This window comes from Salmo trutta, chromosome 30 (assembly GCF_901001165.1).
Source record: "Salmo trutta chromosome 30, fSalTru1.1, whole genome shotgun sequence".
Taxonomy (NCBI): Eukaryota; Metazoa; Chordata; class Actinopteri; order Salmoniformes; family Salmonidae; genus Salmo; species Salmo trutta.
The window spans coordinates 12256053-12279229 of NC_042986.1; the positions used below are offsets into that span (position 1 = coordinate 12256053).

A 23177-nucleotide genomic window follows, 5' to 3' on the forward strand; every position below is an offset into this window, starting at 1 on the left:
TGACTGTGGCTCTGCCTGCACTCTTCTCTTCTTTCTCCTGAACAAACCCTCACATCTCTGTGCTAGCTTAGAACAAATAAAATAGGGCAGTCAAATTGAACATGGTAAATTCATACACACGAATAAGAATGTTATCTTTCTAAATGTTTTCCAAATGGAGAAAGTTTCCATTTCTCAAAATGAGTGATAATTGATAACGGTTATATTGGGCTCAATTTTAAGAGTTGAAAGCCAACTTTGGCATTATTATAATTAAAATATATATGGTTTCTAGTAGGCTATAGAATTAGAGAAGGGCTGTTTCTCTGAATCTCAGGCAGTAGGCTCAAGAAAGCCTGCCTGTCTTCCAGACTTTGACAAGCAGTAGCAGGTCTCTAGGCATAAGCAACATAAACACTTAGATTTTAGGAGGTCAGTCAGGGTCACAACTTACGTTTAGATAGGCTAGTACAATACACAATGTGAAACTTCTAAATTTGGTATCAGCAGTTTTCCTATTATATCAGTCACTGACACTCACTCAATTAGCCCATGTCAGCTAAAATGTTATAGATTGCTAGGTCTCGCCAGCTATCTAAACCTTGTAGTAATCATGGTCAAATTACTGATTGGGCATGCAGGGCCAAAATGTTAGCAACAGCCCTGAGTAGCAGGAATCTATCCCCTGAGAAGCAGCAATCTATCCCCTGAGAAGCAGCAATCTATCCCCTGAGAAGCAGCATGCAGCAATCTATCCCCCGAGAAGCAGCAATCTATCCCCCGAGAAGCAGGAATCTATCCCCTGAGAAGCAGCAATCTATCCCCCGAGAAGCAGCAATCTATCCCCCGAGAAGCAGGAATCTATCCCCTGAGAAGCAGCAATCTATCCCCTGAGAAGCAGCAATCTATCCCCTGAGAAGCAGCAATCTATCCCCTGAGAAGCAGCAGTCTATCCCTGAGAAGCAGCAATCTATCCCCCGAGAAGCAGCAATCTAGGCCATAATTCTGGGGGAAAGCACTAAACATATTTATGCAACATAATAATCACCCTTAGAATCCTTCCAAAACCACTTTTATTTGTATTTAAAATTAAGAAAATCTACAATACAAATTGCCCCCACCCTAGTCAAAATAGGAATGTGACATTGCACAATAGTAAGCTGGCTTATTTTCCTTCTTGATTTCAATATGAAAGAGGAACCAGGTACTGGTATTTGTATGTACTCTTTCTTAATTCAAAAAAAGGCTAAATTTAAGAACTACATTTGAATAATTAACATGCTGTATATTAGTGTAACAATAGTAGCAGTTAATTTAATTGGGTGGTGGGTGATGTTCCGTCATGATGAAAGGGGGCATGGGAAGCAGCTTGCTCATCCACTCTAGCTCTGCGCCCTTGATGCTGCTACGGTCGGTTGTGCCAATAACAGTTCATGTTGCCTTCGAAAAGTGGACTTTTCCTCTCCTCTTTAGCAAACACTTCTTCAAGAGATTTAGTTTACACAGAGGGCATGTTTGTTACGGTTTCAGATACAATTCTCAACTTATTACTTGTACCGGATGGTAACAAATACATCTGTCTAATTGACCAAGATTACTGACAGGATATCACTGATGTCAGTTGGATATCAACTAATCTCTGGCCCGAAAACCAAATCCTGCATGTGTGCTCGTCAGGCCAGCAAGTCGATTTGGCTACTTGATAGTACAAAGAGAGTACATATTCAGATGTACTTGGATATAAATATTACGGAACATCCCAATGAAAATATGTGAATAGATAATGGTGGTTCACTTATCTAGCTGATTATTCAATAGTCTCAAGTTCCCTCCAGTGCAGAGTTTATCATAGTGTATTACAGTTAGACATGGTTTCCTGCTCTACGTTATGGGAGTAACCAACTGTCCATTATCATAGTGATAATCCTTCTCCTGGGATTCGCTAAACGGTTTACAGCTTTTCTTCCGGTAGTTTGAAAAGCTAATTCACATTACTTGCTGAAATGACCAAAAGAATGGGAAACAAAACTACCCACAACTCTTTGATCTGGTAACGACTCAGATAGTCACTGAAACAGTGTTTACCGTACGGAGTCGTCGACGACCAACAGTAGCCCAGGACTTAACAGGAGAGTTTAGCCACTACCGCTCTGCTCTTTTTTTTCTCTCGTGGCAGCAATTTGACTGACAAGGATCGCAACATTTCCAGTAGCTCTTTGAAGTTGTTCAGATGCTTCATTAACACTAATTAGTTTGGGTCACCATGAACTGGACTACCCACAAACCCTTTAGCCTTTAGGGAAGGGGCCGCCGCCGCCTTTTGACACACACTGCACTGTCATTGTTCTATGTATTTGACAGGAACACATAGGAACATCTATACTGTTTCTGGAGAATGTTACTGTGAAGCAGAGCTGGTTGAAGCCATCTTTCCTGTAGAGACTTGACTTCTGTTCTTAGAGCATCAACTTACATCGATCCCTTCATTAAATCGTATGAACTTGTTCGCCAAGCAAGGGAGGGGCATGCATCATACATTCTCTCTAGTCTATTCAATGATATTGTCTCAGTGAAGGCCTGTGTTTCTGTGTGCGCGGCAGGGGCACGGCTGGATCTGGGCACTGCTGGATCCAGCATACCTACTTGATTATTATAGGCTTCATCAGCAGTTCAAGTTTATGACAGGCAACAGACTCTGGACTGGAGCCTTTATAAGAGTTCCTGCAGCTAGAACCTCACTGTAAGAGTTAGCATTGCATAATGCATATTATTGCACTGATATAAATGCAAATGAGATTTGTATTATTATTATTATTATGTATTTCTTTGCAGAATAGTCTACAGTGATATAATGTTTATTATAAACTGGGTGGTTCGAGCCCTGAATGCTGATTGGTTGACAGCCGTGGTATATCAGACTGTATACCACGGGTATGACAAAACATTTATTTTTACTGCTGAAATGACATTGGTAACCAGTTTCTAATAGCAATAAGGCACCTCAGGGGTTTGTGGTATGTGGCCAATATACCACGGCTAAGGGCTGTATCCAGGCACTCCACGTTGCGCATAAGAACAGCCCTTAGCCGTGGTGTATTGACCATGTACCACACCCCATAGGGCCTTATTGCTTAAATGACCTAGTAGAAATGTTTACACTATGAGAATTTCTTCTCAAACTCCTGCTCAATGACTTTCAGAGCATGTCCGCTGGTCTAACCAAAGCAATGGAAGAATGATTGAATCATCAGAAAATAGTCCCATTGATGTCTTTCAAGTGTAATATATTGCACTGGTTTTTAGTGAGAAATCAGTGCAGTCTCCCAGCCTTTTCCATCCTAATGGGAACAACAGGAAGTGCCAACTCCTAGTTGACGCTCCGAGTCCGAAACCCCCTTTTTTACAGAGTGGATCCAACCATTCGAGAAGCAGGCTGCTTTCCAAATATCTCCCTATTCCCTAAATAGTGCACTACTTTTGACGAGAGCCCTGTGGTCAAAGGAAGTGGACTATACAGGGCATAAGGTGTCATTTTGTGACGCACACGCAAATGCAGAGAGTGAAGTGGGTCCAGTCTGAAGGATTTCCATTCAGCTCCAGTGATATATTGACATAATTCCCTAAGAGATAACCTCTGACCTCTTTCCCTTGGACTCTGTCATGCAACGGAGCTTTGTCATTGGTTTTCCCATTCAGTGCGTTGGTCATTTATCATCAAGCTCACACTGGAATGAGTGTGTGAATGGACATGCATGTCAAAGGAGCATTGCAGATAGTATCTTTAACACGCATTGCAGTGTGATCAGATACACTGCTGCTATACTCTTTAGATACTACATATATGGACTTTGTCATGTCAGATATTCATTGAATGTACAGTATTTGTCATTCCTACATTTGAGGTACTTTGCTCTGTGAATGGACATTAGTATTGAATGTATGGGTCATTACAGATGCACTGTAGATTATAGACAACTGTTTAGCATTTTTACATTTATCGTTATTAACATTGTAAATTCCCTCTCTGTGTCAAGTGGCATTGATGTCAGAGGAATATCACATTGTAGATACACTGCTGCTATACTAGATATAGTGTACAACTCATGCATTATAGCTCTGTCGTGTCTTCTGATATTCATTAAATGTGTGTCTCAGTTATCATCTGGTTCACATATGTCTATGTGACGGGACGTTAAAGAGAGTGGAATGTAACAGATCTACTGATAGACTGCAACTATATTTAATACATTGCAGTTCCATTGGATATACTGTACACATCAGGATTCTTCATCTCACAGGAAACAGTCATTGGTTATCACAGACTTGTCCTTGTGCCCTACGAGGTATTTTCACACTGTTCACACATCGCGATGTTCAATTTCCACAAAGCTCGGCCCTCCTCACAATTCATTCAGTCTGAATAGCCCAGGGAATTTGTCTTAGTTGTGCAACTGTTTCTGTTGAGAGAACAACTATTCTGTTCTTTCTAATCAACACTTTCTGTTTGTTTCTTTCCCCTTACACTCCGTTCCGCACTCACCTGACTCGAGTAACTCTGTCCTTTTTCCTGATTCGTCTCACTTGTTCTTATTTTCTCTTTTGACCCCTATTTAAAAAATAAATAAATAAATAAATATTGAATCTTTTTTTTAACTAGGCAAGTCAGTTATTAAGAACAAATTCTTATTTAGAATGACGGCCAAACCCGGACGATGCTGGGCCAATTGTGCGCCACCTTATGCGACTCCCAATCATGGCCGGATGTGATACAGCCTGGATTCGAACCAGGGACTGTAGTAACGCCTCTTGCACTGAGATGCAGTGCCTTAGACCGCTGCGCCACTCGGGAGCCCCCTATCTTTGACCCCACACCACTCCCGTCTGCCCTCCACCCCCCACCCTACTCCCCTTACCATAGCACCACTGGTGGAACCTCAATTTATTGGGGAAATTCTAAGCCCAGACCAGGCAGACTACAGTAAGTCCAATGCTCTACCTGATCTCTATGTCTACTGTTATTACGTCCCTTCTCCCTCTATTCAAATACCTTGACGAGTCTTATCATCATCTGCTCTGTTCAGCTAAACACTCTCATTTCCACATTCACCCCCAAGACACCATTCCTGGGACTCTTGGTCTTGTGAAGTTTGAGTCCAGTCTGAAGTTTTTTTTCCATTTCAGGCAGGCTGCAATGTTTTCTGTTGCCAATGGAAAATGATGGGGTTGTTGCGTCTTGTCATAGCGTTCACTCCCTCCCTGACACCAGCATTTCCAGCTAAAAACATTTAGGTTAAAACAGGTTTTCGTTTCTCTTTTGATGAGTCGCCGTTTATCATTTAGTCTTGAAAATCATGTTACATATTTCACACTGCAGTGACTTCCAATATTCCCTTATTTCATTTTCAGGGTTGTAGTTTAGTTCCAACACTAAGCATGACTGAACTGGATAATGGATTGGCCCACCCCAATGATGCAAACGGATTTTGTGAAAGGATTTTTGTCTGTATAGTGGAAAGCCAATATGAGTGTTTACACTCAGGCTAACAAGAAAGGTGGCCGGTGCGTAGAAGAAAAAATCTAGAGAGAGTTCCAAAGGTACTCGCACTCAAACCATAAAAAGGAAGAACTCAAGGAGGCAGAGATGCAAAAGGAATATACTTACTTACTTACTCCATGCTCGATACAATGCAAAGGATGACAGTGCAAGGTGCGAGAAATAAAACAGAAAAACGCATACGTTTCAGCCTTATACATTCGTCAGTGCTGTACAAACATGTCACTATAGTGAACATAAAGGGGAAAATCAAACAGTCAATATAGTAGTGAAGTGTTCTGCTGTTTCCCTCAAGGGTTTTTTGACATTCACATTGTGTGCTTGGGGAGAGAGCACAAAGGAGTTCCAGTAATATTGGGGCCAGAAGTCATTCCCTTGAGCTCTGAAGCAGTCTATTCTGTAGAACAGGCCTGTTTGGCTGACCACCAGCAGTGGGGGGTGGGGGAGGGGACAGAGAGAGACCCTCGTACTTAGCCGGTTCCTCGTGGGATGCGTGGTAATACGACTTGGGCCTTGTTCTTGTAGGCTTATGGTCTCGTTCTCCCACACACCCTCTCTCAAATTTTTCTTTCTCTATTTCTCTCTCGTTCGTTTTAACCCTCACGCTCTCTTCCCTCTCTCTCTCTCTCCCTCTTTCATTCTCTTTCTCCCTCTCTTTATTTCTCCCCCACTCCCCTGCCATAGGCGCTGAATGGAGAGAAGGGGGTTGAAGGTCAGGCTGAAAGCGTCTGGGGCGCGTGCTCAATCAGCTCTTTGTCTTTTGCTACAGGCCTCTGTATGTTCAGAGGGGGGGCCGGCCCGCCTCACAAAACCACCACATTTCTGCTGCACAGCTTTAATAACTAAATACGTTTATGAATTAAGGGTTTGGAATGCTATTTATCCGGGCTCGTTTTTTTTCTCCCCCGCGCTCTCTCTTGGCAGGCAGTTTCATCACCCTTGGTGGTGCTTGACGGGGGATGTCCCCGATGGAAAAAGTAAGTGGCATTTGGCAGAATGCTCGTCAGAGAGAGGGATAGAAGGAGGAAAAGAGCGAGAGAGGGAGAGGACAGAGAGAGAGCAGGCCAGGGAGCCCTCATTAGCGTTAAGGGCACAGCCCAACGCTGTAATGAAAAACTCATGGGCACTGAGTGTGCTCACAAGGCCGTGACGTGTCATCAGAGCGGCGAGCTCAGAGACAGGGCTAACGTCTGTTACTGGGTGTGTGTGTGTGTCTGTTCGCTGCAGGGCAAGTGCCAAGGGAAGTGATTTTATTATCTGTGGGTCAAATGAGGCCCTTTGGTCAGCCCTTTTGATGTTGCTTGTCTTCTGGTACTGTTTTCAAACCGTACAATATATCCTTTTAGGCCCGCCTGACTGTATGGAACAGTCGGCCATGTCCATGCCAGGCTATACAGTTCTACACTACATAGTCAGCTCACTGCGTGGGTTTATTTTTTTATATAAAAAATAAATAAAAAAATCTCCCCAATTTCGTCATATCCAAATGGTAGTTACAGTCTTGTCCCATCGCTGCAACTCCCGTACGGACTCGGGAGAGGTGAAGGTCGAGAGCCGTGCGTCCTCCGAAACACAACCCCGCCAAGCTGCACTGCTTCTCGACACGATGCCCACTTAACTCGGAAGCCAGCCGCACCAATGTGTCGGAGGAACACAGTACAGCTGGCGACCGTGTCAGCCAGCATGCGCCCGGCCGCCACAAGGAGTCCCTAGAGCGCGATGGGACAAGGACATCCCGACCAGCCAAACCCTCCCTTAACCCGGACGACGCTGGGCCGATTGTGTGTCGCCTCGGGGGTCTCCCGGGCGCGGCCGGCTGTGACACAACCCGGTATCGAACCAGGATCTGTAGTAACGCAGCTTGCACTGTAATGCAGTGCCTTAGACCGCTGCGCCACTCGAGAGGCCTACTGTGTGGGTTTTTATACGAAATCTTTGAAGTTCACTCTGCAAAAAGAAGTGGCAGGTGTCATGGAGGAACCAGGCTAGCTTGTGCCAATGTTCTATTGTAATTCGAGGAAACTAAGATCTGCTTTGAATGGCAGATTCTCACCACCAACCATAATAACACTGCTGCCGGCCAGTCTGCCCTGTCACTGGCACAATCAGACCCCTTAGGGCCTCAACACAGTGGATGTATGGGACAGCCTGTGTGTGTGTGTGAGGTACTCTTAATCCAACTTTTAATTAAACAGTAGGGTTCCTAAAGCATGATGAACGCACGCTGTCATTGTCAACAGGAACACAGCAACACGTCGTCTAGCAGTATGTAATTACTTCAACCGCAAAGAGGAAGAGGGGGGGGGGAGAAAGAGAAAGACAGGAGGGAAGATGTGCGTGTGTTCTGTTGACTTGAGGCCCCAATCCAGGGTATACCCACAGAAAACACGACTCGTCAGTAGAGCCATGGCAAGTAGCAACTGACTGTAAGAAAGAACCCAAATATTGACTTCCTTCCCCGAACCAGGCCAGGCAGAGACCAAGCTGAACACAAGCTGGCAGACCCAGGCCAGCTCAACAAGGTTGGCAGGGTTGTGAAAATAGGTGCACCCTGAGGGTGAGCTGGCCCGGGCTATTTAAAGGAGGTGTATTTGTGAGTGGTATGGGAGAAGATGTGCGTCTTGGAAAGTAAATAGATATGCAATAAAATAGACCATGTAATAATAAGACAAACCATTAGTTGTTGTTTCTTTAGTTGCTAGGAGACCAAGTAGAGAAGCAGTGACAGTAGCCTACAGTATGTCTACAGAAGGTGACACTTTCTAAGTTGCGTAAATCGACCATAGACCACCACTATGGATAGTACAGTGTCTATAGTATGACCTACTTGAGGATGAACTGCTTAATGCATAGCACCAGGTCAGGGTAGCTTAGCTAGCCTCTGTTCTCCATAGGCAGCCCCAGCCTCTCTGATGTGTTTGACTTCATGGATGGGTAGGGAACGCTGAGAATCACTCACTGGAGGTTTTTTTCACCGCAGCTGTTGGTTTAGTAGTGCCGCTGCCTGGGTTGGGGCTGTAGCTGGGCTGGGGTTTCCCTTCTCATTCAGTGTCTATCTCCATCTGTGATGTCACCTTTTCACTGTGAGTAAAAGTGTAGCTCGCAAGGTAGTGAGTGACCCACCTTTGCTGACAGTGTACTTGTACTTGTGTGTGATTGTCCACACGTGTGGATGTGTGTGTATTTGTATGACAAGTGTTGACGTGTGTGTCTGAAGTGCACATTTTGTGTTATAGACAGAGAGTGTGTTTGTGTGTGTGAGTGTTGGTGTGGGCATACGTGGGCATGTTTATGCCTGCTGTGCCTCTCGTTCGAGTGTAAATGCGGTGCAGTTGTTAGTTTTACTACAGACCACAATATGGAACTATACCCCATCATTTGTACATGGCTCTGAATTTAGCCACAGTTATGTTTCTCGAGTTTCTTTCTCCAAACATTGATCCAAGGCCTGCCAGAGGCAAATTGTTCCCAACCAGTAGCCAAGCATAACTAAATTAATCTCAATTCATTTTTAACAAGGCAACACCACCGAAGGAAAATCCCATGCAAATTTGGCCTTGTGTACATTATGTTGTCCTTTATGTACGCTGTGGTTCCTGTATGTCATCATGTGGTTAAACTAACCGTTGTCTCTCTGTACTAGCGTACTACAGAGCTCTGGTGAACTTCACAGACTCCATCGTGTACAGGCCTGACATGGAGGACATCTACTCACTGTCTTTCGAGGAGATTTCGGATGCGGTGGTGGACACGGTAGGCCTATTCTAGAACCATATACTGTGTACTGTACACAGACCTATTCTAGAACCATATACTGTACACGGTAGACCTATTCTAGAACCAGATACTGTGTACTATACATGGTAGGCCTATTCTAGAACCATATACTGTGTACTGTACACGGTAGGCCTATTCTAGAACCATGTACTGTGTACTGGACACAGTAGGCCTATTCTAGAACCATATACTGTGTACTGTACACAGACCTATTCTAGAACCATATACTGTGTACTGTACATGGTAGGCCTATTCTAGAACCATATACTTTGTACTGTGCACGGTAGGCCTTTTCTAGAACCATATACTGTGTACTGTACATGGTAGGCCTATTCTAGAACCATATACTGTGTACTGTGCACGGTAGACCTATTCTAGAACCATATACTGTGTATTGTACATGGTAGGCCTATTCTAGAACCATATACTGTGTACTGTACATGGTAGGCCTATTCTAGAACCATATTCTAGACCTGCCATGTACAGTACACACGTGCTTCTACACCTGCATTGCTTGCTGTTTGGGGTTTTAGGCTGGGTTTCTGTACAGCACTGAGATATCAGCTGATGTAAGAAGGGCTATATAAATACATTTAATTTGATGTACTGTATACTGTACACGGTAGGCCTATTCTAGAACCATATACTGTGTACTGTACATGGTAGTCCTATTCTAGAACCATATACTGTGTACTGTACATGGTAGGCCTATTCTAGAACCATATACTGTGTACTGTACACAGACCTATTCTAGAACCATATACTGTGTACTGTACATGGTAGGCCTATTCTAGAACCATATACTGTGTACTGTACACAGACCTATTCTAGAACCATATACTGTGTACTGTACACGGTAGATCTATTCTAGAACCAGATACTGTGTACTGTACACAGACCTATTCTAGAACCATATACTGTGTACTGTACATGGTAGCCCTATTCTAGAACCATATACTGTGTATTGTACATGGTAGACCTATTCTAGAACCATATTCTAGACTTGCCATGTACAGTACACATGTGCTTCTACACCTGCATTGCTTGCTGTTTGGGGTTTTAGGCTGGGTTTCTGTACAGCACTGAGATATCAGCTGATGTAAGAAGGGCTATATAAATACATTTCATTTGATGTACTCTGTACTGTACACGGTAGGCCTATTCTAGAACCATATACTGTACACGGTAGTCCTATTCTAGAACCATATACTGTGTACTGTACATGGTAGGCCTATTCTAGAACCATATACTTTGTACTGTACATGGTGGGCCTATTCTAGAACCATATACTGTGTACTGTACATGGTAGGCCTATTCTAGAACCATATACTGTGTACTGTACACGGTAGTCCTATTCCAGATATAGTGCACAGTAGACCTATCCCAGAGTCAAATAGATTCTCTACACTGTATGCCCATCCCTCCCTCCCCACAGGGGCTGTATCATTTACACAGGCCAGGGCAGGATTCTCACACCTTGCATTCCACTGCCAAGTCATGTCTGTCAGCAGGTCAAATACTGTAGATCATTTTAGTCAATATATTTTATTGTACAATATACTACTGTACATCAATGTATGTAAGAGCACTTGTTAGGAACGTTTTTAAACTTGTTAAAACATCTACATGCTCGTTTGTACCCATCTAAGTATTATTTTCTCTCTTCCACAGTTGGAGTCAGAGTACAACAAGATCTCAGGCATCCAGACTGTAAATGTGGTCCTCATCAAGTAAGATCACTGTTCACCTCCAGCTGCTGTGACTTACTTAAGCCTGGGTGTAACAAAAGTGGTTCAGGGAACTATGATCGCGTGAAGAGCAACCTTGTCTGAGATTTGAAGACTTGGTTCCCAGAGCTAATGCTTAGGCTTCATCTTAGACTCTCCTCTGGTTGATTCAGCAAACACAGTCTCCAAGCTGCGTGTCACTAATCAATGTTCTTAGCATGAGAAAATCATGATATGCCCCGGGCCAAACACAGATTCAAACGTGAGCACTGTACTGTAAAATATAAATTTTAGTAATTTAACAGTCGCTCTTATTCAGAGCGACTTACAGGAGCAATTAGGGTTAAGTGCCTTGCTCAAAGGCATGTCGACTGATTTTTCACCTAGTCGGCATGGGGATTCGAACCAGCAACCTTTCGGTTACTGGCCCGACGCTCTTAACCGCTAAGCTACCTGCTGCCCCAAATGTTATTGTCATCACGTCCGTCTCTAACAGCCCCCTCTGTTCTGTCCTGGTCTGTTTAGGAAGATGCCCAGGCAGAATGGAGTGGATGTGTTTGTAGAGCTTGACGTGGGCTCTGACTACAACAACAACGAAAATCAGATCCGCAACGTGTTGTATGGAGTGGTGAAGGAGGGAACCATCGCCTCCTACATCACTTCTGTCCAGGGCTTCCAGTTCAGACGCCTGGGAGAAGGTAACAACCACAGGGGATAATGTTTACTCTGCGTTATCAGGGCTGTCCAGTGTACGGTACGGTTTCCATGTAAGGAAGTTGTCGAATGTATGGCATCCAATTTAGGAAGTTGTAACTGACATCTTCTGACTATAAATGCTGTACAAGTGAGAGAAAAAAAATAGCTATAGTATTCTTTATTTAATTCAGACATTGATCATATCTCATTACAATATTTCAAATAAGCTAGGCTAGCCAGCCCAAGGCATCGAGCTAAAAAGGGCTAGGTGGTGGCCTCTTTTCACCGTTCTTCTTCACTATTTTGACTTCTCCTCTATAAGTCTCCCCTTCATTCTGGCCTATTTCTGTCAATAAAACAATACAATATGAAAATAAAGAAAAAGGAGGGCTAGGTGAACCCTAAGTAGTGCCCTTAACTTGTCTCTCTGGTTTCTAGCTCTGCCCCTTGTGAACCCCATGGCTGTCCCAGGTTTGTACTGTACCATGCCGACCTGGGTTCAATGCTATTGGAAATCATTTTAAATACTTTAGATGGGTTTGATTGAGCATGCATGGCTCAATGGAACCAATAGAAAACTAGCAAAAGAGCAAACCCCGCCCATCTGTCACTCCAGGCAGGCTGAAGCAAACGCTACAAGTATTTGAAAGACGTCAAATAGTATTTGAACCCAGGTGTGGTACCATGCCTGCTGCACGGAGACTGCCAGAGCTGCTGTAGAAACGATATGACTGTTCTGTAGCTATTTCTGGATGAGGAGCATGGAGATGACAACTAGCTCTCTGGAGATCTGTGGGAGTTCACGCAGGAATGTTATGCATGTGTGCACCTAGAGTAGATGTCTGACAACGTTTTGGTTTTGGATTGCCCAAGAGGACTGCGAAGATTTTTGCATGGCATGAGTTTAGTTATAGATATGGCTTTTTGCTAAAAATAAATAAATAAATAAATTAAAACCATCAGAGTTTCTGTAGTGTGTAAATCGTCAAGAGTTTCTTCAGAAGGATCTCAATTGCCTATCGAACAAGGCCATTTCCCACCTACGGTACAGTACAGTAAACTGTTAGACCTTTGATAAGCCCCAGGCCCGAGCCTGACCTGCTGTGACGCAGGAGGGTCAGTGGAGGCTGGTGAAAGAAGAACGGTTCATAGTAATGACTGGAATGGAACGGTATCATACATGGCGTCTGTGATACCATTCCATTCCAGCCATTACAATGAGCCCATCTTCCGATTTTAAGTGACGCCAGCCTCCACCGTGGAAGGTCTCCTTGTATTAAACCAGATTTTTGAACAGCAAGCGTTGTGTTGTGTGGTGGCCTTTTAGCCGTGCATGTCTGACCCTTGAACCCCACCCCCCTCCCCCGTCTCTCTCAGTGGTCCCCAACCCTCTGCCCTGCATGAAGGATGAGCACACGTGTCAGGATGGGGGTTGTATCCCTCTGGAGTACCTGTGTGACAACAGACCTGATTGCAATGACATGAGTGATGAGCTGGATTGTGGTGAGTGGAAATGGCATTGGTGTGGTGGAGTGTGGTGTATCGGAAATGGCATTGGTGTGGTGGAGTGTGGAGTAATGACAAAGGGTCTGAAGTTTGTTGTATCCTAAGAAGAGCGTCATGTCTGGATATTGCCCTGACGTGGCTTCTAACCATGGCATCTACAGCCATATCTCAGGGCAACTCTGGTTATGGCTGTATGAACAGTATTTAAAAACTCTTTTTGATTTTGATCTGATCAGATAAGATTCAGCCTGGACCAGTGACCCCGACCCCTCCCACCACCACCACCCCCCCCATCAAGAAGTCCACACGCCCCCTTGGCCCCCCTGACCCCCTAGGGCCCTGCAAAGTGGACCAGGCCACCTGTCAGAACGGGGAATGTGTCCCCAGAGACTACCTGTGTGATGGAGAGAGGGACTGCTCTGACGGCAGCGACGAGTTCAGATGTGGTGAGAATCAGGGACACACACGAAGACTTCAAAAGTGCAGTATACGCACAGGGAGGCACACAGAAGGAGGGCGAGAGAGGAGGGCAACGTTTATCAGTTTATCAGTTTGTGTGGCCGTTTATCAGTTTGTGTGCCCTTTTCTATCTCTCCCATTCATCATCCTTTCACACACACACACAATTGTCAGTCACAAAGCTTTGCATCTGCTTCATTTAAACACACCTGATCAAGGTGTCTGATTTGAAGTGCTCCTCTGATCACGCCCCTCTGTCTGGCTCCAGGCACGCCCTCTCCCTGTGAACCCAATGAGTTCAAGTGTAAGAACGGCCGCTGTGCTCTCAAGCTGTGGCGCTGCGATGGAGACAACGACTGCGAGGACAACTCAGACGAGACCGACTGCCGTGAGTTCCACATCCAACGTTTATTGGTTGAACACTAAAGGACCGTTTTTCTAGTCCTAGACTAAAAAGCACTTTCATTTGTGAGTTTCTGTGTTTACATGAATGAAGATGAAGTCATTTTCTATCTCTTCTTGTGTTCCAGCCACCAGAGGTCCAGGTGACACGTGTGCCCCAGAGCAGTTTGTGTGCCTCAGTGACCGCACCTGCATCCCATCTAGCTATCAGTGTGATGAGGAGCCTGACTGCCCTGACCGCTCGGATGAGTACGGCTGCAGTAAGTCCCTGACCATCATACCGTCTCTCTGTCTTTGTCCGTCTTCCTCTGTCCTGTCTCTCTCTGACAATCTTGCTCTAGCTGTCTGTCTCTCTCAGCCTCTTTCTCATTCACTCATTCACTCTCTCCCTCAAAACCTCACCCCCCCCTTTTCTCACTCTTTCTCTTTGTTCTTCTCTTTCTCTCTCCAACCCCATTTTCTCTGTGCATCCCTCTGCCTCTCACCTGTGTAGTCACCCCGTAGGTTCCTTTGTACCGTGACCACTGAAGTGACTCCATTCACACTGTGGTGACAGAGACACAGTGCAGAACTGTCCATCCATGGCAAACAGTAATTTTTTTTCCGGACTTTCCATCATGTTTGTGCCTCACCAAAGAGTTTGAGTCCACAAATAAACCACTGCCCTTTTAAATTGGGGTTGGGTAGTGGGGACTAGTTTTGAAATGTGTGTGCGCCATCATGTCACACAGTGCATGCATACTTGGCTTTATAGATGCTCATATTGTTTTCTCATAACTTTCCCTTTAAGCTCCTCCCACAGTGACCAGTCCCCCGGAGGAATCTATTGAGGCGGAGCGGGGGGAGACGGTGACTTTCAACTGTGTGGCAGTTGGTGTTCCCACCCCCATCATCACCTGGAGGCTCAACTGGGGCCATATCCCCATCAGTGGCAGGTGAGTTGGTACAGTCCTCCTACTCCTTCCAACCATGTCTGGTTCACCCCATAACAGCTCTTATCACAAACTTAGTTTGACATTTAGGCCAATGGCCCCAGTCTGAATGACCCCAGCCTGAGTCGATGGGATGTTAAGTTGTGTGTGAGTGTTGGCAAACATTCGACTCCAGAAGATAATATTACAGTTGATATGCATCATATAAGTATTTAATGTGGCATTCTGAACCCCTCTATTACGTGATACAAGTAGCTTCTCTTCAAACTCTGTCTGATGCCATTATGGAAGAGAGTGTTGATCTGTGCAGTGATAGCTCTGGAAAGAAAGCCGGGATTAGTTTGTGGGATTGTGTGAAATGAGTCTTGCGTATAATTGATTGGAAACAGACCATAACGATTTTGAAATGACTGAGGATTTGTCCTCTATCCAATCCCGTTAGCCCACAAAATGCAGCATTTCATGCATTGCTGATTAAGCACGGTCATATATCTACAGACAAGTCATGTTTGGTTTGATTCAAAGAAGACATCTTTCAAACACTTCTGTCATTAAGTATTGAGTTATTCAATTATTGCTTTGTGGCCAATCATGTCCAATAACAGAGCTTACTGTATATCCATTGAATGGCTGTTTTATACAGTAAAGTGCTATATTATCTGTCAAAATAAACTCCTACAGAGAGTTAACTCAATCACTATTAAATACCACACTGAAAGCCTAATGTTGCAGAGAGTAGGCTGTATGGCACTTCCTGTAGCAATATGTCAGTTCAGTAAAGAGATTTAGAGTCATAATAGTCCTTGTCCTGTGAACGCCCTTTAGACACTCCGGTGTTAACATTGAAAAGTGAATCGTCACTTTGGTTAGAGGAGAGTCGCACACAGGCTGCAGTATTTGATGTGGTTGAAGCATCAATGTAATTAATGTAAGCAATGTATATGTATCTGTCTTCCCAGGATCTCAATGACCAGTGAGAATGGGCGTGGCAGCCTGACCATCCGTGACGTAAAGGAGGCGGACCAGGGGGCGTACACCTGTGAGGCCATCAATGCCAAGGGCCTGGTGTTTGGGATCCCTGACGGGGTGCTCAGCCTCACACAGAAACCAGGTATGTACTCTATTGCCTGAATCACACTATAGGGCCAAGCTAAGCCATGCCTAGCTGATTTGAGCTGGCCTGGTTATGCATGGTTCCATCAAAGCTACTGGGACCATGCTGTAAAGAACATCGATCATAGCTGCTGGAACCATGCTGGAAAGGATAGCTGCTGGAACCATGCTGGAAAGGACAACCACCATAGCTGCTGGAACCATGCTGGAACCATGCTGGAAAAGACAACCACAATAGCTGCTGGGACCATGCTGTAAAGGACAACCACCGTAGCTGCTGGAAAGGATAGCTGCTGGGACCATGCTGGAAAAGACAACCACCGTAGCTGCTGGAACCATGCTGGAAAGGATAGCTGCTGGGCCCATGCTGGAAAAGACAACCACCGTAGCTGCTGGAACCATGTTGGAAAGGATAGCTGCTGGGACCATGCTGGAAAGAACAACCACCGTAGCTGCTGGGACCATGCTGGAAAGGACAACCACCGTAGCTGCTGGAAAGGATAGCTGCTGGGGTAATGCTGGAAAGGATAGCTGCTGGGGCCATGCTGGAAGGGATAGCTGCTGGGACCATGCTGGAAAGGATAGCTGCTGGACCATGCTGGAAAGGATAGCTGCTGGGACCATGCTGGAAAGGATAGCTGCTGGGACCATGCTGGAAAGGATAGCTGCTGGGCCCATGCTGGAAAGGATAGCTGCTCGAACCATGCTGGAAAGGATAGCTGCTGGGACCATACTGGAAAGAACAACCACCGTAGCTGCTGGGACCATGCTGGAAAGGACAACCACCGTAGCTGCTGGAAAGGATAGCTGCTGGGGTAATGCTGGAAAGGATAGCTGCTGGGGCCATGCTGGAAGGGATAGCTGCTGGGACCATGCTGGAAAGGATAGCTGCTGGACCATGCTGGAAAGGATAGCTGCTGGGACCATGCTGGAAAGGATAGCTGCTCGAACCATGCTGGAAAGGATAGCTGCTGGGACCATGCTGGAAAGGATAGCTGCTGGAACCATGCTGTAAAGAACATCCACCATAGCTGCTGGAACCATGCTGGAAAGGATAGCTGCTGGAACCATGCTGGAAAGGACAACCACCATAGCTGCTGGGACCATGCTGGAAAGAACATCCACCATAGCTGCTGGAACCATGCTGGAAAGGATAGCTGCTGTGGCCATGCTGGAAAGGACAACCTCCATAGCTGCTGGGACCATGCTGGAAAGGATAGCTGCTGGGACCATGCTGGAAAGGACATCCACCATAGCTGCTGGGACCATGCTGGAAAGGACAATGTGAGAAGGAAAGATCATGGATTGTGTTGGCTCTGTAGTGGGAATCAGGTATTGTGTGCTACTCTTCCCTGGAATGAGCCACCACAACACCTGTATAAAGACCATATAATGAATTATTTCAATAATAAAATAATGGCTTTGTGAGTATATGAAATGCCTAAAATGTTATGTCTGTCTGCATCTATTTGCCTGTTCTATGTCTGTTTAATGTCTTCTATTTGCACCGTGCTGTCCTTTTGTTCAGTTTTCTCATCCTTTCCGTCATCGTCACCAGGAAACTGTCCTGACGGTCACTTCAGTGTGGAGGGACGTTGTATCTCTTGCTTCTGCTTCGGCATCACCAAGAACTGTGGGAACACTGGACGCTACCGAAACCAGATCAATCTGCGCTTCACTGACGAGGACGACTTCAAAGGTACTGGTCTTCACCAAATACTAATGCCTGTCATGCACGTCATGATTGATGTAATTTGTCCTTAACTAAACATTTAGTGAAAAAGTCAGACATTTGTAATTGATTTTACTGAACATAAAAAACGTATTTAACCTCTTAAACGTAATGGCAAAATGTAGATTTCCGCCTAAATATACATACCCAAAAGTAACTGTTATTCATGTGTAATTACATGATTCTGACATGCAGAAATGTGGTATATTTGAAAATAAGACATCTGGGAGATGAGGAAATGATCAGAAGATAGATAGGGGTTACATAGTTCAGAATACATAAGATCAAGAACACACCGCTTTTTGTTGTTTTTGAAGTAATCTTTCATTGACAAGCTTTAAGTGAATTATTGATGACTAGAGCTGGAAACAGACATCAGATGGCTTCCATAACATGTGAACAATATCAGAAGGAAAGAAAATGGGATTGATAGACCTAACAACTAGAAATGGGCAGATGTTTTAGTAAGTGGTTTCAGGTGTTGTAAGTGTCCATAAACCTCTCCAAAGTGGTATATGTCTGTAAATTACATAATTCTAGTGCTATTACATATCTGCAATCCCTAAATGCTATTTGTTCAGTATAAAAACACAATTTCTACCATATCAACCTCCCTCAAACATTGTGTTGGTGTTAGAAAGCAGTAGGCATTGCACGGATTGAGGGAGGCTGCCATCCTGTCTGATGTTCAGACTTTGCTTGCTGATGTAAGAAGAAATCCGTACTGCCCTGCCCACTTCACTGTTGCTCCAAGCGGAGGAAACTGCAGTTCTGAAAATATATCAAAAAGTGTGAAGACTTCTGCCTGAAGCCCATACACACCGCAGCGTACATGTTGGACCTCAAGCATGCTGGCTAGAGCATCCTGTCTGGTGCAGAGATCAACCAGGCCTATGGTGTCATCACTGCCGTGTCTCGCCACCTTGACCTGGATGATGGCAAGGTTCTTGGCAGTCTGGCGAAGTACACTTCCAAGTAAGGGCTTTGGGATGGAGCTGCAATATGGCAGTTGTACCAACATATCTCATCAGCCACCTGGTGGAAGGGACTTTGTGGATCTGAGGCTCTTTCCCCTGTTGCCTCCATCCTCCAAATCCCACCAACATCAGCCGCCTCAGAGCGCAACTGGTCCTTGTTTGGGAACACACACATCAAAACACGCAACAGGCTGACCAATACAAGGGTTTAAAAATTGGTTGCCATCTGGGCAAATTGTTGGCTTTTTGAGCCTGACAACAGGCCATCCTCAACAAGGTTGAAAAGTGACAGTGAAGATGAGGTCCCAGAGTCTGATGTTCAAGAGGTGGATATTTAGGAGGTCCAGGGAGAAGACATGGAAGCCTGAGAGGAAGACAACCAAGCTTTAGTTTCTAGACTATCATTTTACAGATGTATGTTGAAAACATTTTTGGGAGATGCGATGGATCATTGGGGATCATTCAATATTCCATTTCTTTTGTTGTTCAGTGAAATCATCCCATGTGAAGAGGCAACTCATTTAATTAAAGTTCAATTCATAACAATTTTTATTATTTTTTTTCTATTGGAATGATTTAATAATTTGCATTTATGTCTACTTATGATAAGGTAAAATGTTTGTTTCTGTCTCCATATGATATGGTAAATATATCCAATGCAAAAAACATCAACATTTAAATGGTATTAATATTAATTTGCATATATTTCCGTTAATTCCCTCGGAAAGTTTCCACCTCTGAATATTCCCCAAAATGTGCAACCATAATCCAGGGTACATTCAAATGTCCTTTCAACCTCTCAAAAGTGTCCGACTGTGGTAATTGCACTGTTTTTGCACACTGGATGTGCCTAAAAGTTATTGGTCACTATAAAAAACAAAATTTCTACAACACCAACCTCTCTCAAACATTGTGGTGGTGTCGGGGGACATACAGGGGATATCCAAGTGTTTTGTCAACCTCTCCAAAGTGCCAGAACAATTAGCTTTGGCATATCCAATGTGTTGGTCCCACATACAAATGAACTGTTAACAAAAACAATACAAAAGCAACATATATATAAAAAGGTCTAATCAAACGCAAACTTGGTTACACACGTGTCCTTCACTAAAAAAGGTGCAAAAATATAAATAAGCGGAACTATTTACAAATAGCACTCATGTTCGTTTTACATCCCAGGTGTAGCTAATTTGATTTCCCTTTCACCGTAGCTTGTGCATGTCGTGATAGTCTTTAAAGCAGTCCCTCTCTGCCAGGAAACAAAAAGCAAACTGGAATTTCGGACAGAAGAAATGGCATTTCACCCTTTTTTTCCCCTCCTGTGTTTTGTGCAATGCTTGCAGTTCTTCCTTTTGTCATGTGGTGGATAGTGGCGATCACCTTGAGTAGGGGGTCTTGTGACGGTTGTGAGGTTGCTTTGAGCCCCCAATTCAGCCATTTCCAACACCAGCAGCTCTCAGAAGGCTAACTGGGAGAGAGGGGTTTGTCCTTTTGCTTTGGCCATCTGCTTGTGGAGAATGAAAGCATTTACTGTAGCAATGTCCACAAAGTGGTAAAAAAAAAAAGTCTTATAACACTTCCTGGTAGTAGCCAAGACCAGGTTGTGGACCGATCTGATCAGAACATCAGATCGGTCCACAAACCCCATGCTGGCATTGTAGTCCTTCACAGAAACGGGGACATTCTTCCTTTTTCACCCTCCTTTGAGACATGGTCGTTACTGAATGCCTTATGTTGTGTGATGAGCATGGTTACTTCCCTAGTGTCCTTCCGTTTCACAAAAAGCAAAAACGTATGGTCCCCCCTCTGCTGGCTTTGTCATGTTGTTTACCTTGGTCTTGGGGAAACCAATTATGTTAGGACAAATGGTGCCACAAGCCCCCATTTTCTTTTTCAAGAGGTCTATGAAAAGTGGATGTAGAACCATAAGACAGGGTGATTGATTTAGCAGTGGAGGGTGAAGACCTTGACCGGGAGGGGTGGCTCCCAAACATCATCAAAATCCTCTGCATCCTCCAATCTGTGGTGAATAAAATAAAGGGGTATATTTTTGTAAGACAAGGAATTACAGTTGACTAAATTTACAAAATGACATTACTGTGAAGTAAAAACACCAAGCCTAAACTTTATCTGTACAGTGACTCACATAGAAGGTGTGAAGGACACACACTGCAAACAGTAACACTTTGGAGACAAAGGCAGAGGTGAGAACCACAAATAAACAATGGCCATGAGAGAGTTTAGTGGCCTATCCAAAGTTATAAGTATAATACTTAGAACAGTGAACTAATATGAAACATATAAACTCAGCAAAAAAAGAAACGTCCTCTTACTGTCAACTGCGTTTATTTTCAACGAACTTAACATGTGTAAATATTTGTATGAACATAAGATTCAACAACTGAGACATAAACTGAACAGGTTCCACAGACCTGTGACTAACAGAAATGGAATAATGTGTCCCTGAACAAAATCAAAAGTAACAGTCAGTATCTGGTGTGTCCACCAGCTGCATTAAGTACTGCAGTGCATCTCCTCATGAACTGCACCAGATTTGCCAGTTCTTGCTGTGAGATGTCAATGGGATTGAGATACGGGCTCTTCGTTGGCCATGGCAGAACACTGACATTCCTGTCTTGCAGGAAATCACGCACAGAACGAGCAGTATGGCATTGTCATGCTGGAGGGTCATGTCAGGATGAGCCTGCAGGAAGGGTACCACATGAGGGAGGAGGATGTCTTCCCTGTAATGCACAGCGTTGAGATTGCCTGCAATGACAACAAGCTCCGATGATGCTGTGACACACCGCCCCAGTCCATGACAGACTATCCACCTCCAAATCGATCCCGCTCCAGAGTACAGGCCTCGATGTAACGCTCATTCCTTCGACGATAAACGCGAATCCGACCATCACCCCTGGTGAGACAAAACCACGACTCGTCAGTGAAGAGCACTTTTTGCCAGTCCTGTCTGGTCCAGCGACGGTGGGTTTGTGCCCATAGGCGACGTTGTTGCCGGTGATGTCTGGTGAGGACCTGCCTTATTGCGGACAGTCTGAGCACTGATGGAGGGATTCCTTGTGTAACTTGGGCAGTTGTTGTTGCCATCCTGTACCTGTCCCGCAGGTGTGATGTTTGGATGTACCGATCCTGTGCAGGTGTTGTTATACGTGGTCTGCCACTGCGAGGACGATCAACTGTCTGTCCTGTCTCCCTGTAACACTGTCTTAGGCGTCTCACAGTACGGACATTGCAATTTCTTTCCCTGGCCACATCTGCAGTCCTCATGCCTCCTTGCAGCATGCCTAAGGCACGTTCACACAGATGAGCAGGGACCCTGGTCATCTATCTTTTGGTGTTTTTCAGAGTCAGTAGAAAGGCTTCGTTAGTGTCCTAAGTTTTCATAACTGTGACCTTAATTGCCTACCGTCTGTAAGCTGTTAGTGTCTTAACGACTGTTCCACAGGTGCATGTTCATTAATTGTTCATTGAACAAGCATGGAAAACAGTGTTTAAACCCTTTACAATGAAGATCTGTGAAGGTATTTTGAGTTTTACGAACTATCTTTAAAAGACAGGGTCCTGAAAAAGGGACGTTTCTTTTTTTGCTGAGTTTATAATTCCAAAGTAGTTATTGTCTAACATTGAAATTACTTGTTACATAGGCCTATGTAAACTAAATTCAAACCATAAAAAGCAGACAACTTATAAAAAACTAAGTACATATAGTAAATTAGCTATATAAAGTATTGAAAATAATTTACTTACAGATCTTAGTGGATCCATTCGTTCAAGAAGCAATCTTCGTCAGCCGAGTCGAAATCCTCGTTGTCCAAATCGCTCCCCTGATCCGAGTCCGACCAGTATTATATTCAAAGCTTCTATGTCGGTATACTTATTCATAGCTGCCTTCTTTTTAGCTTCCTGTTCAATATTCTTTGTTTCCTCCTTTTTTTCTCCCTTGAGAAGCCATCTTTTATGCTAAAGAGATGAAATTAAAGCGATGAAATCTGTTTACAATGTAATGTAGCGTGCTCTGTGCAACTCATCTCTGAGCCAGGTAGCAATAGTTCAAATCAAACTTTGTCACATGCGCCGAATACAAAAAGTGTTCAATAGTACGCATTAAACGTTCTAGGCCTTCCTTTGTCCCACCCAGGTCAACTGCATATCCCTGGAAAGCTTATCTCATTGGCTACAAGACTGCCAAGGTGGTGTAGTAGCCAATCCCCTGTGTAATGGATGCCTTCAGCTCGTAAGCAGGCAACATCATATTTTTCATGCGCCAAGATATAGTCACTCGGTGGACATCCGATGTTGCCA

The 23177-nt window shown here is 44.4% G+C and overlaps 1 protein-coding gene across 5 annotated transcripts in view; it reads left to right on the forward strand.

The window, feature by feature from the left end:
- LOC115167974 (basement membrane-specific heparan sulfate proteoglycan core protein) overlaps positions 1 to 23177 on the forward strand; it is a 157801-nt gene that overhangs the window by 57496 nt on the left and 77128 nt on the right. For 4 of the 5 annotated variants that reach the window (XM_029722772.1, XM_029722774.1, XM_029722776.1 and 1 more), the window contains exons 4-14: positions 9177 to 9286; positions 10982 to 11040; positions 11563 to 11735; positions 12172 to 12204; positions 13111 to 13236; positions 13476 to 13685; positions 13967 to 14086; positions 14229 to 14360; positions 14891 to 15035; positions 15992 to 16143; positions 17704 to 17844. In XM_029722772.1, the coding sequence (XP_029578632.1) occupies positions 9177 to 9286; positions 10982 to 11040; positions 11563 to 11735; positions 12172 to 12204; positions 13111 to 13236; positions 13476 to 13685; positions 13967 to 14086; positions 14229 to 14360; positions 14891 to 15035; positions 15992 to 16143; positions 17704 to 17844 (1401 nt within the window). The remainder of the gene's footprint in view (positions 1 to 9176; positions 9287 to 10981; positions 11041 to 11562; positions 11736 to 12171; positions 12205 to 13110; positions 13237 to 13475; positions 13686 to 13966; positions 14087 to 14228; positions 14361 to 14890; positions 15036 to 15991; positions 16144 to 17703; positions 17845 to 23177) is intronic. The other variant, XM_029722775.1, reaches the window with a different exon arrangement.